The sequence below is a fragment of the Pocillopora verrucosa genome, chromosome 5 (assembly GCF_036669915.1).
Source record: "Pocillopora verrucosa isolate sample1 chromosome 5, ASM3666991v2, whole genome shotgun sequence".
Taxonomy (NCBI): domain Eukaryota; kingdom Metazoa; phylum Cnidaria; class Anthozoa; order Scleractinia; family Pocilloporidae; genus Pocillopora; species Pocillopora verrucosa.
In genome coordinates, this window is record NC_089316.1 from 6,651,271 (window position 1) to 6,667,059 (window position 15,789).

The 15,789-nt window shown below is 37.9% G+C and overlaps 2 protein-coding genes and 1 pseudogene across 4 annotated transcripts in view; all 3 read right to left on the bottom strand.

The window, feature by feature from the left end:
- Positions 1-1,669, bottom strand: part of LOC131772053 (CARD- and ANK-domain containing inflammasome adapter protein-like) — a 14,802-nt pseudogene extending 13,133 nt beyond the window's left edge.
- The window catches only part of LOC131772014 (CARD- and ANK-domain containing inflammasome adapter protein-like), a 99,630-nt gene extending 97,520 nt beyond the window's left edge, over positions 1-2,110 (bottom strand). Inside the window, exon 1 of the mRNA XM_066166875.1 lies at positions 2,031-2,110. The gene's annotated coding sequence lies outside the window, so the exon portion shown is untranslated. The remainder of the gene's footprint in view (positions 1-2,030) is intronic.
- Positions 2,111-4,924: 2,814 nt separating this feature from the next.
- LOC136281193 (uncharacterized) lies at positions 4,925-15,629 on the bottom strand. 3 transcript variants are annotated; one of them, XM_066167450.1, is made up of 5 exons: positions 15,517-15,629; positions 11,497-12,180; positions 10,291-10,439; positions 8,161-8,208; positions 4,925-7,284 (listed from the first exon to the last, which is right to left on the bottom strand). In XM_066167450.1, exons 2-5 carry the CDS (start codon positions 12,134-12,136, stop codon positions 6,943-6,945), a joined length of 1,179 nt encoding a protein of 392 aa, XP_066023547.1. In that variant the 5' UTR covers positions 12,137-12,180; positions 15,517-15,629; the 3' UTR covers positions 4,925-6,942. The 3 variants fall into 3 exon arrangements, with proteins under 3 accessions (XP_066023547.1, XP_066023548.1, XP_066023546.1); XM_066167451.1 differs by lacking the exon at positions 15,517-15,629 and adding an exon at positions 14,151-14,367; XM_066167449.1 differs by lacking the exon at positions 15,517-15,629 and adding an exon at positions 14,036-14,367.
- Positions 15,630-15,789: the final 160 nt, after the last annotated feature.

The following is a 15,789-nucleotide window of genomic DNA, read 5'->3' on the forward strand; positions in this document are numbered from 1 at the left end:
AGAATAAAATAAAAGTTGTCTGTACCACGAAGCTGCCTTCACTGTTTAGACTGATAGTCCTAGAGCTTTTTGAGCATGTATTCGAATATCTTATGACGATAAGCCCGCCACCCACCCCGCCACGCGCTATGCTGTTTTCACTTAGCGGTTGGTCAGCGGTCACGTTTATGAGGTAAACAAACCGATCGATTCCTGATCACCGTTCTTGTCGATCGCAAAATCAAAATATCAGTGTGATATTGCCGCGAAGATGGAGCAGTTATTCTACTTGATTCGTACTTCACCTTCGAGTCGAAGCTTGGGTGGCACAGGTTATTTCTTGCGGTGGAATCGACGAGGGGAATTCGAACACTAGTTGTAGTATTTGAATTGTTGAAAGAAATGGTCGCATGGGGATTGTAAGTTTAACGAACAATTTCAAATTTTGCCGCTTGAATTGAAAGTAAAGTTCATTTGAATTGCTTTCGTATGTATTTCTGACGGTTTTAGATCTACCTGCTTGATTTATATCGGTTACGCTTCATGTTGACAAGTCCCTCAAAATGGCGGCCAAACTTGGAGATTGCAGAAAATTAGGTAAGTTCACGGAGTTATAAAGTTCTCGTAAAGGTCGGGCCGCAAAGTTTTTTTCTGTAGTTACCTTTTCTATGGCACCTACTTCCTAGCTATGTTAGTTGGATCAGTTAAGAACGCCTCACTTTTTCAAAAATTTACCTTGAATTTGATTGGTTTTGGCGTGTGTGATTTAGGCAAACCGATAAGGTGTCATTCAAGTCTTCCTGTTTCCTTGATTGACGTATGATGTTTACGAAAGTCGCCTCGATGGATAAGATAGAGTTAATAAACATGGCTGTGGTATTTGTTTTTTGCTGAGTTCCGTAGTTTTTTGTAAATTGTCCTCCAAAGTTGTATGAAATTAAAGTCTTGAAAAGTGTCACGACAAGCCTTCGCTCGAGTGAAATTTAATTTCCGTAAAACTCTGAAAAATAAAGAGATCCGATCAAACTGATTGTGGTTTTAGTACAGGTACATGAATGTCTTACAACACACGAGAAACGAGCGAAATCCGTGTCTCAAGCAAAATCGGCCGGACCGCTCTTACAGAGACACTCTCTTAAGGCGGCGCTCATTTGTAACGATGAAGTTTCGCGTAGCTAGAATGCACAGCAAGTTTCAAATCGAATGAGTTAAAACTATTAACAAATCTTCAATCCAAAACGAAATCGAAACTGATAAAAAGTTTGCTTTCATTAGGTAAACACGAAACTACTACAAATGTTCGTTCCTTGTTAACTGAACCTTGCGTCTTCAATTTCTGTTCACTCGCTACAGTCACTGCACCTCCAATTTTCCATGTGTTCAATATATGGAGAGATTGGAGGTTCATATTCAAAAGATCGAGTCCTCTATGCTTTTTGTTACTGATACCACGAAAGCGCATAATTTCGTTTCCAAACAAACAACTCTTGGATCTTACTTTTGTCTTCACCTATAGCTAATTACTCGATTAGAATGATCCACGAAGCCATAAGAAGCCATAAAAAGCGTACTCTGCCGCTCATCTCAAATCGCGTGTCTCGTAATTTGAAGACTGCGAGCAAGCAATTGCCATGTCTGCTTATTAAATTCATTTCTCGCCCCATCTTACCGTAAATTAAGGCCTCTACGTGTTTTCTTGCACCTCTTGACAGATATTCACTCTTACTATGCCAAGAAGACGATGTCTTAGAAATTATTCTTGACCCAAGTAGAGCGTGTTTAACTGAATAAACCAAATGCAATGACTAGATGATTAAGACGAAAGTCTAAATCGTGCTTTTTTGTTTGCGCCTTTTAGCGTCAGTTGTCATGGTTTCAAGGGTGACTCTTGAATGAATACAAAATGGTGATAAGTAATTTGGAAATGCCCCTTAAGCGAGTGGCATTGTTAGAATTTTTCCGTCTGAGTACAAGAGTACGTCAGATACACCTCGGTTTAAGTTGTATTAAATTCACTGGTTAGCTTATAAATAAAGAGCTGTTAAGCCTACCTTAATATTCAAGTTATGGGGAGAAATATCTCGATTAGTTTGAAGCAGCAAACAAGCGGCTGGGATGCTTGAACAAATATACGTCAGTATGTTTGAGGATTTAATGAAGAATCGATAATGGCGAGTGAAACGTAAGGGATTGTGCACTGCCACGACTTAAAAGGTCAGATACACCCTTAGCAACGGGAGAGTCCCTTTCCGGCTGAAGAACACATTTGAGCGTTGCTCAATTCAAAGCCAGGTGAGAAGTTACCCTAAACATGAGCTGACTTTGGATATTTTACGGTGCAAAGATAGAAATGAACTGACGAGAACAAAATTTAAAATGTTACGAGGATTTAATAAAGTGTAGGAATGATACGGCAAATGAAACATGAGAGATTTCGTATTGCCACGACTTAAAAAGGTCAGATACACCCCCAGCAACGGGGAAAGTCCCTTTCTGAAGAACACATTCGAGCCTTGCACCATTCAAAGCCAGGTGAGAAAGTTACACAAGACATGAGCTGACTTTGAATATCTTACGGTGCTAAGATAGAATGAATTGAAGAACACAAACTTAAAAATGCTACAAATACCAAGAAAATAAACTGAATTAGAAAAGTAAAAGGATCCCGTTCAGACAATGACGTCATATTCGAATTAATCCGATACACTAACGACTGTATCATGTTCCGATCTGACAAAAACAAGTAACCGCTTTCAAAGTCACATGAGTTGAGGGACAGACGATGTCTTAGGTTCACACATTGGGACATACAAATTCAAACGCGTAGAGGAACGGTCATTCTTTATTGCTGGGGGTGGGGGGGGGGAGGTAAGTGAGGTCGGAGGGAGATTTCGTTTGCGTCATTAAAAAGTGCAGATTCATACTAATAAAATATTAGATTCACGAAAATATATTACTTATCGTTTGCGTGAAATTTATCATTTTTACGTTTGTTTGTCAGACGGTAACTACTTAATAGGTGATGTACATTCAGCCTGGGCGGCCTGCGTTTACAGGACCACAGGGAGGCTTGGTTATCATTCAGTCAACTGGTGCAGTTACAACTGCAACACACGGTTACGAAGAAGAGCGCCAGCTATCTGTTTACATTCCACTGCAACTACACGTGAGTTGTATCTTGAAGAGGATTGAGGTTTTTTTTTCTCATCGTTATTGTCAATAATAATGATTTATCCTTTTTCAAAAAAAATATATCTATATGTTATGCTACCCCACCCATGGTAGGATGCCTGTCCGGTAGCTGCCGGTATCTTATCAGGTTGTCCTGACACTTCTCTATTAACCATTCACACTCTTGCGTGGGGAAAAGTTTGGTGAGAGTCACTATCTGGCCAAGACCCAAAAAATGACCCAGGCAGGGCTGAAACCCAGGCCTTTTGATCAAAAGTCCAGCGCACTGCTCATTTGGCCACTGGATTCCTCTTCTTAGTTATTATAGTTTGATACCTTATTAAGGAAATACGTACTGTGTAGCAAATTAGACATATTATTAAAGCAAGGTAAGAGTAAAAAAAAGAACATGAAAAAAATAAAATTTACTAAGCCGCCACGCCGCTGCAAATCTGACTGTCAGTCAGTTCCAAATAGGCTTCTCCTCCCTTGAAGGACTTCCCCCCTCGCTCGAATTAAGAAACCCTTGAAATAATTCAGCACCCTCTCCCCTCCCCCCCCCCCCCTTTCTTAATGATAATTGGACGGCGTGGAGGGCTACAGGGTCTGATATCGTCGTCACGTTTCCAAAATCAATCAGACGCGCAACTTGGATTTTAGAGAAAAATGACATAACATGAGGTCTAATTACACTACTTTATTTCATCCATTTTGAAAGCGCAAAATTAATTACCCAGATACAGCATTAAAGTCAACACAAATATTCTATTGATCCAGCACTGTGCACAATTTTAACAAATATGGCTTCCTTGCCTCTCAGTTTCCTGTAGTTTGATCAATTACTTTTTCATACCGCCCCAGCTAGAATTTTTTAGCTAGATATAACCTTATTTCTCGTAATCGGTAACCGTTGTAAGAATATTGTCCATGCTTGTTTGGGAGTTGAGTGAGGGTGTTTATAGTGTAGTAAATGCTGCAGTAAAGAGCACAAGGATTAAAATTGAATACCAGGCGGAAAGAGGCGGTTCAGTCTTCTTAGATAAAACAGAAAGTATCTCTTTTCTGAGCTGTCACTTTAGAAACTTTGACGTCAAAAAGTGGTAGTCCAGTTTATCCTTTCCGTAAAGTGTGAAAATATTTAGCCTCTTTTGTCTCACAAGAACTGAGAAGATTTGAAGTGGCTTATTCAAATTTTTTTAAGAAAATAATCTTTTGTTAGAATCCTCATTTGCCACGTTACAAATACCCTTAGATAAAATCTAAGTCGATTGATGTGTCATTGCATATATTTACGTTGAAATATTTTGCACAAAAGACAAGTGCAAAACCACAAGCATTTCATTTAGCCGCTCATTTGCTGCGGTTCTGTCTTAAACGATGTTTTGTTAAAAATGTCACAACATGAGGCAAATCATAAATTTGCATTCACCGGTCAAAGTTAAAAAAAAAACCGTCAACGCAGCAACGCAGAACTAGAATTACTTGTGCCATATCCACTGAATTCGAACTTTCTTGGTGCTTAAATGCGCTCAAATTCACAAGCTTTTCCGAAATTGTGTGATGGCACTGACTGTTCGTAAAACAAAAACTATGTATTGAAAAAATCTACGTTTCCAGTATGCGGGATGAGTTAACAACATTTTCCTCAATGAACCTTAAACCACGTTCTGCCTCTTTTAGCGCATTTTAAAATCGACTGACTTTGAGTCGATTAAATGTCTGAGCCCTTTAAGGGTGAGCTTCTCTTAGATTTGAGAAATTCCTCGATTTCTGCTTCTTCGTTCATGCCAGCCACGTCAGCTGCATTTTTTCCGATCCACTTTCAAATTGACATCAGCGTTGAGTTCAACTAGCTTTTTTACAACTTGAATGGATCCATACATCGCTGCTAAATGCAGTGGAGTGTAACCCTCTCCATCGCGGGCATTTAGGTCGGCATAAAAATAAAAACTGTACCGATTTATTGTGCAATTGACAATCTTCGTTTCCACCAAATTTTAAGTGAGAAATAATATCATAGTGACATATCATTTGATTATGCAATATCATAGTATTTAGTGTTGCGTGCAATGAAATCTTTATTAGACTGATGGGAAATGCTATGAATACATGGACACTCTGTGTCACTCAACAAAATAAGTTATGACAATAAATACTGGAGGAAAATTTAGTAACAAATAAATCCTAATATCAAACTTTATAAGGCGAACTCTCGATCTCGTACACACAGCACCCTATTGGGAGGGGTGAACAGCCATTAGAAGCGAAAAGCCTACTACTTACTAGTGCAAAGGATATCTCTCATAATGTAAACAAGAAGGCAAAAGTATCGCAAGTAAAAAGCGATTTAATTTCAAGAGAGAAACACCAGGGTCTTATCAAACTAAATTTCGCAAATAATTCGTTGAGAAAAGTTGTACGAACTATATAGGACCTATCTACAATAAATAAGCGAAAGGATTTACTATTTCAGAAGATATTACCACACCGGAATTGGTCTTTATACGATCTCCAGTATGCAAACAATACAAAATTGATATGGATAGAATAAATTATTACTTGAATAAATTGTGCATCGAAAATCCTTGCGTCCTTTAACAATTCAGTATAAATTGTGACTGCTCAGAAACGAAATCCTTTCCACTTCCCGTTTCACCTAAGAAGATTTAATTATTTCTTCTCGCCTAATATTTACTAAACTCATTACTAAAATAGAACTTACTACACTATAATCACTCTCACGCAAGTTCAAAATAATCACGAACCATATGCTAAGGATTGTTACTACGAACGAAAACAAAGAGTATCTTTAGGGCGGTAAAAGATTCGTCTCAGGTCCTTGACACATACACACGGACGTTGACGCTAGGAAACAACAATTCACAGTGTCATACGCTGTGTCGGTAGAAAAGTAAGAAAAAAAGGAAACATATGTTGGTCAGGTAGCGTTGGGCAATCTCAACAGTAAACGACTGCCAGTAGAACTTGTTGAAATTTAGTAACCATTACGAGTTGTAGTCAAACTAAAAAATGTTGCGTTACAACCTTTTCAGTCTTAAGTGCCAGTTAGCCAGCTAACATTATGAGCAGGCGGGGGTTCACTTGAAGGATTGGGGCGAGGAGACGGCTGACGATTCAGACTAAGTGACAAAGGGGAAAAGGGACTGAGTGGGTCTCTATAACTGAGCTTGGTCGACCCCGCTGACTATTCAGAGACAACCAAAAAAACCACCATGCTTATTTTCAAGTTTAGCTCGAACTGAAAGCAAAATAGAAGTTTTTTTACATCGTTGCTGACTAAATACTAGGCATTAATATTTAGTACAGCAGGTAAAAATAATTGTGAGAGATAAGCTGGAACTTCAATGTTAGAGATCTTCATGTCCTTTCAAGCTGTGTTTATTACAAGCTAGGTCACTGAGTTATGTTCTTGAACATGACACTCCTCTAACATGGTCTCTCTCTTGTACCCAGGAGTACAAATATGTACTAGGTGCTCTATGCATTTTAAGCCTCTGACACTAGTACTAGTTGAATGATCATCTAACATTCCTTGCCTTCTTAACCCTCTCACTCCCAGACCTTATTAGAAATTCTCCTTGCTGTTTGCTATACAATTCTCAGGATGTTACTTAAGAAATTTGGTATTGGATCAAAAAATAATCCTTTAAATGATACTTTTTTCTTTATTCTCATGACTTGTCTACTTGATACTGCGTTGATATTGTAAGGAGAAATTCTGTGTTGGTCACTTTTGGGACTTAAGGGGTAGATAGTCTAATTGTGGCATATCTAGCAAAAGATTCTACCAAGCAATTCATGAAAGTGTCTGCGAATAGTACGAACCACTCTTCTTAGGGTGTTGCCACAAAGAGCAGTAAAGCAGCAGATTAATGCAATAAGAGCCGTGAAAAACAAAAAAAAAGCACAAAGAAGATGGTAGAAACATAACCCAGATCCAACAGCAGCTATATGCCTCTCACTCTTAGAGTAACAAAAGGCTTTGAAAAAAACGAAAAAGTAAGTCTCGCAGGTAAGGATATGAGTGTATTCAACCATAGCAGTACGGTTGTAATGAAACATGAGTACAGATAGCGCAAAAGCTATGATGGCCAAGCTCGTGCAAATGCCAATCTGCATAAAAGGCAAAAAAGAAAAAATCAAGGTTACTCTAATTAAAGGAACTCAATGCTAAACTTTTGTTGTCAAGATAATAATAAAACATAAATAAATTAAAATAATAACAATAATAATAATAATTATTATAATGATAATGATAAAAATAATGATAATAATATCAATAATAATAAACAGTTATTAGGCAGTATTTCACAAGTCTCAATGCATTTATAAATTATGAAATTATGAATTCAAACAAGTTGGAAATAAACATTTTGATAGTAATTATTGGTGAACACAAACATAGCACTGGTTATTTACACCAGGTCTAAACCAAACCACAATTTTACCCAATAAGTGGGACTCAGGCTCTCTCCTTAAGAGGGTCAGTTTAATTAAATAGATGTCGTTCCACTGTTTGCTTTCTGCCCTCTTGCCACTGTTTACAAAAATAAATATTCAAATACAAGGTCCAACAAAATTGAGGTTGTTAGGATGCGGTTTTCTCAGACAATGGCTGTTTGAATAACCAGCTCATAATAGTTAAGAACCCCAACTGGTAGGAGGCAGACCAGTTGGCTATAAATTATACTAAGTGCAGCCAAGGAAACACAAGAAACCCGATTACAAATCTAGTATGTAGCAAGGCAAAGGACTTAAAACCCAGGATCACAAGATTACACTCAGCCACTCCCACCTCCCAGTATGTTCTGCTATTTGATTTCTCTAAAAAATTACCCTAAAAATTGTTTTTTATTCTCAGTCTGTAAACTCATTAAAGATGATCTTATGTTCTGGTTGATGAGTGCATTGCTTTATCAATATAAACCACTAGCATTATCAAACACTCAAAATTTACATGCATAGGGGTGTACACATCTTTAAACTTACCCAAAACCCATAAGGAGTTGAATCATCCTTGGCACCAATGATATGACTCTGTGGAAAAGGATAAAAATATAACTATACTGATAAATTCAAAATATGTTTGAAATTATTTTCTCCACACACAAAAAAATCAAGTAAGTACAAATAAGTTCAAGTAAAAACATCAGTTGATTAACATTTAGGTGTTGGTCATAGCTAATTGACACCAAACTTCTCAGACTGTGGATATATGAAAATCATTTACGTGAACTTCAGTTTAAGAAATGAATATGAAAGTGATCTTTGCAGTAATGAACACTACTTAAGCAGCAGAGAAAATGAGGTCTAAAAATTTTGTATAACTCAACCAATTTTCATTTCCCTTGGGAGTTTCAGTTATCAGGGTTCTACTGTGATCAGAGAGAGACAGCATAAATCCATCTACATGAAGCTTAATAATGAAGTTATCCTTTTCCTACATTGTTTTTCAGTAATTACCTTCCATGTTTCTGTCAATTAATAAAACCATGAAACCTTTGGCTTTCATAAAATTCATTCTTGTGGAGAAGCCATGTGGCAACTGCCAAGCTATAGATTACAGTAACTTTCAAACTTTTACCATTTAAAAAACTTCTATGATCCCATGAGTTACCAATTAAGACAGAATATCGAGCAGACAAGTGATGAGTATAGAGAAAAATATCAATTAGATGTTTACAAGTTGATCCAATACCAAATCATCCTAAAAGCATCGTAAGAATTGTATAGGAGACAGTGAGGAGAAATACCCATGAGAACTCCGAGTGAGAGGGATATATGTGCTAGTCTGCTGTAACTAAACCAAATGTTCCAATTGTATCTTGGCATGTATGTACTCAAATTGTGGCAGCTCTTATCACAAACAGTGGTGGAACTATAAGCTTGTGATTTTCATTGTAAAAACCAACTTCTTTAAACGAGTTTGATTTCATTAAAATTGGAAAATTAAAAAGGTATCTGCACAATGTTTTCTCATTTAAACCATGATGCTCCATGAGCATCTTACTGCAAGGATTAGGCATAGAAAATATGTATATCAGGTGCTCGTCAATGTCACTGAGAGATCAAGAAATTTGGCATATGCAGATTTATAATTTCCTCATGGCGTAAATAACACCACAGGAGTGATCATATCTATAGAGACGAATTGTGCGTAAATAATAAGCCGCAATACAAGCACTAACGATCGATGTTTTGCGCTAGCTATTTCTACTAATCACAAACGATTAGTGGCAACACTGATGCTTGACATTATTACAATTTCTGCATTTTTTAAATAGCGCAAGCCACAAAGGTTTAACACTATCGATTGACACTAAAACATATGATTGATATTTAGCGCTATGGATCTGCTTCAGAACACCAGCAATTTATAATTGGCGCTTTTAATTCACAGGAACTTTTTGCAATTCCCATTCTGTGATTAAGGTGGGTTGTTTCAGGGTTTTCATTGGGTTCTCTCTGGGAAATTCCCAGAATGGGACAGTGATACCAAAACCATGAATGGGACACAAAATTCCCAGAGATTTCCCTCAAAAGGGGTTTTTATGTCCCAGCAATTTCCATAACATGAGGTTTTCCTTTCCCAGTGATATCCCTGCCATGGGGTTTTAATGCCCCAGTGATATCCTTGTCATGGGGTTTTCATGTCCTAGTGATATCCCTGCCATGAAGTTTTCATGTCCCAGTGATATCCCTGCCATGGGGTTTTCATGTCCCAGTGATATCCCTGCCGAACCATTTTTGTTTCCCTTGAAATTTCGAGTTAGTGCGGTTCTATTGTAGTGTGTAGAACGAGTTCCTGTGATTTGAGGATTAGGTCACCACACTGTCTCAAAATTAGCCGATATTCGATCCAGCTCTGTAAATGCAACTCAACCATCAAAGAACCTGGTAATAGCGAGTCATCTTAAAAAAGGGAATTTGTGGTACGGAAAACGTGGCGTCCTTTTATTTTCTAACCGAATGTCAATTCAATTCAATTCAATTCATTCTAACCGAATGTCGATTCAAGATGTAATTTACTGTGTATAAATAGATGTTGTTGTTGACGAATTTACCCTTTAGCCCACTTATACCTAAATCTTTAAATTCGTCAAATCTTGACAAAATTACCTCGACAGCGTCGGACAGCTTCTGCATCAATCTCTTTATCTCTTCCCTTGTTGGCTTATCTTCCAATTTTTCTTGGATGTCTTTAAGTCGATCAATTTGAAACTGTGCCATCAGGTCTTTCACATCTTTCTTACCAGTCGTTTGCAAACCTTAAAGAATGTGTAAATGGACAAAAAATATAAACAATGAGATCCATGAACGAATAAATAGGGCCATGAATAAACGATCAAAAAAATGAATAAAAGAACGAATAAATGGACATTATCATGTAAAGTACAGTGTTATACTAGGATTTCCAGCCCTGAGAAAAGCCGTAAAAAACACAAGTGAAAAAATACGATATTTTTTCACATGTGTTTCGTGAAAAAGATTGATATCGCCAATCAGCTGCTGATACGTCTTCGCCTTTTGCGCCACTCCGTCAGGTTGATGAATGAACGGCAAAGCCTTCACCATTCTCAATCGAAAGTCGTTTTTCGGAATATTTCCGGATTGTAGCTTCAAAAAAATTATGAAAAATCCGTATCGCTTACCGACAGTGACGTTCATAGAAGGGGAAGAAAACCAAAATACGAAGAGAAAAACCGAAAGTTACGTATTCAGTGGCTTTGATTATGGCATCTCTCGCGGTTGAGAGCGACAATCGACAACTGGAAGATTTGCTGCAGGCCTATTTTGGCCGTGTACCTGAAAGATTTCTTCTGTCGGCAAGGATCAATTAAATAACTGAGAATTTTGGGCCCATCTGAAAACATGAGTCGAATCACCACAAAAACAAACGCATGTTTTCACCTTTCAATGCGCCAACGCACTTTACGATTTTTACTCGGGGTTGTGGATCCTTTCATTTTCATTCATTATTAAAGTCGACTTTTTTTTTCAGTAAAGGGCTATTGTGTTTATACGATAAACAAAATAATATATGGCTGCTTGAAGATATGAAATTTCTCTTCTCGTGTTCAACTCGACATCTAACTTCGAGTTAGACACTCGAAGAGAAATTCCATATCTACGAGCGCCCATGTATTATTCTCCATATATATTCTTGGGTAGGATGCTCTGTGCCCCTGAAAAAATTTCTACGATCCTAAGGTCTTTGTGGGTTGGCCTAAGCATTCCCTATCCAAATTCTCACACAGAGATTTATATAATAAATGCGTTATCATTTGAATGCTCTGTATGATGTTGCTGACAATAATTAATTACCTTTGGCTTTCCATTCCGAAAGTTGATTCAAAAGTTTCTTCTTTTCCATCACATTCAGAAGCGGCAAACCTCGGACTAGATTCTTAAGCTTGTCAAAACATTGGTCGAAGAAGATCTGTGTCCAATCACTCTCATTAAAATGGCATACTCGATTCCTGACATTCTTCCTGACATCATCCGCCAATGACTGGATGTTATACCGAGGATCGGAAGAAAAGAATATTTTTTGGGGGTAATTTTCACGTCCTAGTAATCTAAGAGTGACACTCATATCCATAGATATGTCGAATGCCGAGAACACTGCAAGGTAATTTGGGAGGTACAGCTTGGCAAGATCAACTGGGCTGCTTACACTGTAGTTGTAGGCCTTTTTTTTCTGTCCGTGAGTATCAGAATTTTTGTTAATATTTCCAAAATTTAAGCCTTTAAGGGGACTTGGAGTGGCCGCCAGACGGCTTACATCTGCGAAGGTCAATGTTTTAAGGCTGCAGGGTGTCGGTAAGCCATTAAGGTGATTATCTAGGGATGTATAAAGATTTTCCATTCCTTGTTTCACAATATCTGTCAAAACAGGGGCTAGAACCTTATTTGAGGTAACAAGAGTCACAAGCCATCTTTTGTCGTTGCTGATGACATCCATAATGATACGTTTCACTGCTCAATGAACTAAACGCTTGAAAGGATCTGCAATCATCAAAATAACTGCAAATTATTTTGTTATTTTGTACATGTCGGTAGCTATTCAGAGTTGTAATTCATAATGGTGAAGGTCAAAAGGGGACTTCTTTGAATTAGGAGATGAAATGGGTCAGAACTTGACGCTACTCGCGACGTGGTAGAAAATGCTTTAGGAGGAACCGATTTAAGCAACCAGTGAAACGCCGGACTAACGAAGAGATAGATTCAGCGACTAAAAACACACACGCTACGAGGTTCCTGAACGTTCCAAAAGAGAAATTAGTTAACAAATAGAGAAGCCTTGACTGTGCTCTGTTCTGTTATAAAGCACGCAGGAGAGCACGAAAGAATTGTAGGGAGAAACACGAGACGTAGTCGAGTGTCTCTCCCCACTTCTTGAGTGCTCTCAACGCATCGGAAAGGATATCAGAGCAAGCTCTTATTTTTTCACTCGAAGGGCGGCCGATGTAGTTTCTGAGGCTTGCTTTACCTGTGGTGACCGGAGATCGTCATGATGAGCGAGCCGCGATGGAGCTCAGCATGATCATATTCGCTTAGATACCGTCATGATTAGAATGAATTTTATCAGTTATGCCAGTTTGGTTATATTTTTCATAATTTCTGTTTTGTTCTGTTTTGTTTTGAACACTGAACTTTATATTCTATATGAGTGTTAGCTGTGTTTGATTTTAATTTCTAATTTTGCAATCTAACTGAGCGTTAATTAATCTTTAAAACTCGGAATGTCTATTTTGTTTTTCTAGTGAGGATTTTCGTATCTGCTCACGTTTTAATAACGTAAATTACGGCGCCTGGTATGTTTACAAACCTTTTATTTAGTTCTTCTGTTGCTACTTGCCTGCTCGCTTGTTCCGAAATTTCACTTCCAATTATCGGAAAAAAGCTAAAAAGAAGTCCCGGAAACGGTCGAACATAGTATTAGCTCAGCTTTATGCTCTATTCTTAGTTACTGAAATCGAATTTGGAATTGAATTTGAATGTCCCAAAAGAATGGACTTCTCGGACTAGGGTGGCGCTGATTTGCAACAAAAAAGTGACACGAAGCTGGAATTCAAAGCAGTTTCAAGTCGAGTAACTTGTTATGATAATATTGACAAGGCTTCGATCCAAACGGAATCGAAACTGAAATTATTTTGGCGTCGCTAAGTTACCATGAATTTATTCTACATTTTCTCCTAGTCAATTGAACCTTCCTTCTTCAATGTCAGTTACCCACTGAATTCACTGAACCTCCATTTAAGTGTCTTTTGCTCGGTATTTTAAGACATCGAAGGTACGTGTTCAAAAGAGTGAGTCCTTCTGTAATTGGTTTCAAGCATCATTACACGACAACACAGACTTCCGCACCAAACATTGATCTTTTGGATCAAGGTTTTGTCTTCATCGAGTAGTTTGATTGGAATGATCATAACTTTAACTAGCCTTCCGCACCAAACAGCCATCTTATGGATCAAGCTTTTTTCTTCATCAAGCAGCTTGATCAGAATGATCATAACATGCATGCTCAGCCGCTTATCTCGAATTGAACGTCTCGTCTTCTGGATACTTCTCAAGCAATTGCTAAAGCATTATTTATTAGTTCCTTTTCTCGCCATAGCTTGCGTAAACTAAGTCCTCTTTGTCTTTTCTTCCGGCTCTTGAGAAATATTTATCAAAACAGAATAATCAGAAAATAATGCTTTGCCTTAGACAGTAATTCTGAACCCAAATGGAGTGCATTCCGTATGAAAACCAAATGTAAATACGGGATAACTTAAACGAAAGTCTCCACGCACTCATTTTGTTCGACTGTCAGATACACATCGATTTAACACAACTCAGGAAATGCTGTTAAACTTACCGTAGCATTCAAGTTAAAGTGAGAAATATCTTGATAATTTTGAAGCCTCAAAGAAACCGGCGGAATGCCTGAACGAATAGCTACTGCTTGTTAATATACTCCAATTCTTTCTTACCGAGATTTAAGCGTCGATGTGGCGAGTGAAACATACGAGTTTGCGCAGTGGAACGATGGGACTCGCTATGTTTACTATGCAACCTATAATGGTGTCTACGATCTTTGTGTTTTTGATGCGTCCTCTTTGATAAGTGAGTTGCCTTGCTACATCATGTTATGGGAGGGACTAAACTTCTTTTCAAGGCTTAGGCACGCATTAAGAAACGTGATTAGGATCAAACTATAATCTGAAGAAGCTCTGATTAGTTGCAATAAGTTTCCTGAGATACTTCCGAATTGAGAAAGTAAAAATACAATTGCGTGATACTTGCGCAGGAGGAAATCATAACGTATTTCCGGTTCGATCTCACAAGTATCGTCTATCATTTTAACTTCATAATATAGATCTTCCAATTATCGGAAAAAAGCTAAAAAGAAGTCCCGGAAACGGTCGAACATAGTATTAGCTCAGCTTTATGCTCTATTCTTAGTTACTGAAATCGAATTTGGAATTGAATTTGAATGTCCCAAAAGAATGGACTTCTCGGACTAGGGTGGCGCTGGTTTGCAACAAAAAAGTGACACGAAGCTGGAATTCAAAGCAGTTTCAAGTCGAGTAACTTGTTATGATAATATTGACAAGGCTTCGATCCAAACGGAATCGAAACTGAAATTATTTTGGCGTCGCTAAGTTACCATGAATTTATTCTACATTTTCTCCTAGTCAATTGAACCTTCCTTCTTCAATGTCAGTTACCCACTGAATTCACTGAACCTCCATTTAAGTGTCTTTTGCTCGGTATTTTAAGACATCGAAGGTACGTGTTCAAAAGAGTGAGTCCTTCTGTAATTGGTTTCAAGCATCATTACACGACAACACAGACTTCCGCACCAAACATTGATCTTTTGGATCAAGGTTTTGTCTTCATCGAGTAGTTTGATTGGAATGATCATAACTTTAACTAGCCTTCCGCACCAAAGAGCCATCTTATGGATCAAGCTTTTTTCTTCATCAAGCAACTTGATCAGAATGATCATAACATGCATGCTCAGCCGCTTATCTCGAATTGAACGTCTCGTCTTCTGGATACTTCTCAAGCAATTGCTAAAGCATTATTTATTAGTTCCTTTTCTCGCCATAGCTTGCGTAAACTAAGTCCTCTTTGTCTTTTCTTTCGGCTCTTGAGAAATATTTATCAAAACAGAATAATCAGAAAATAATGCTTTGCCTTAGACAGTAATTCTGAACCCAAATGGAGTGCATTCCGTATGAAAACCAAATGTAAATACGGGATAACTTAAACGAAAGTCTCCACGCACTCATTTTGTTCGACTGTCAGATACGAATCGATTTAACACAGCTCAGGAAATTCTGTTAAACTTACCTTAGCATTCAAGTTAAAGTGAGAAATATCTTGATAATTTTGAAGCCTCAAAGAAACCGGCGGAATGCCTGAACGAATAGCTATTGCTTGTTAATATACTCCAATTCTTTCTTACCGAGATTTAAGCGTCGATGTGGCGAGTGAAACATACGAGTTTGCGCAGTGGAACGATGGGACTCGCTATGTTTACTATGCAACCTATAATGGTGTCTACGATCTTTGTGTTTTTGATGCGTCCTCTTTGATAAATGAGTTGCCTTGCTACATCATGTT

What these genes read in the sequence shown, in the direction of transcription:
- LOC136281193 (XM_066167450.1), bottom strand. Translation starts at nt 12,136, where the DNA reads ATGGATGTCATCAGCAACGACAAAAGATGGCTTGTGACTCTTGTTACC. An exon ending in AGCTGTCCGACGCTGTCGAG is followed by an intron (nt 8,209 to 10,290) that starts GTAATTTTGTCA and finishes CCTTTTCCACAG; the next exon opens with AGTCATATCATTGGTGCCAA. An exon ending in CAACTCCTTATGGGTTTTGG is followed by an intron (nt 7,285 to 8,160) that starts GTAAGTTTAAAG and finishes CCTTTTATGCAG; the next exon opens with ATTGGCATTTGCACGAGCTT.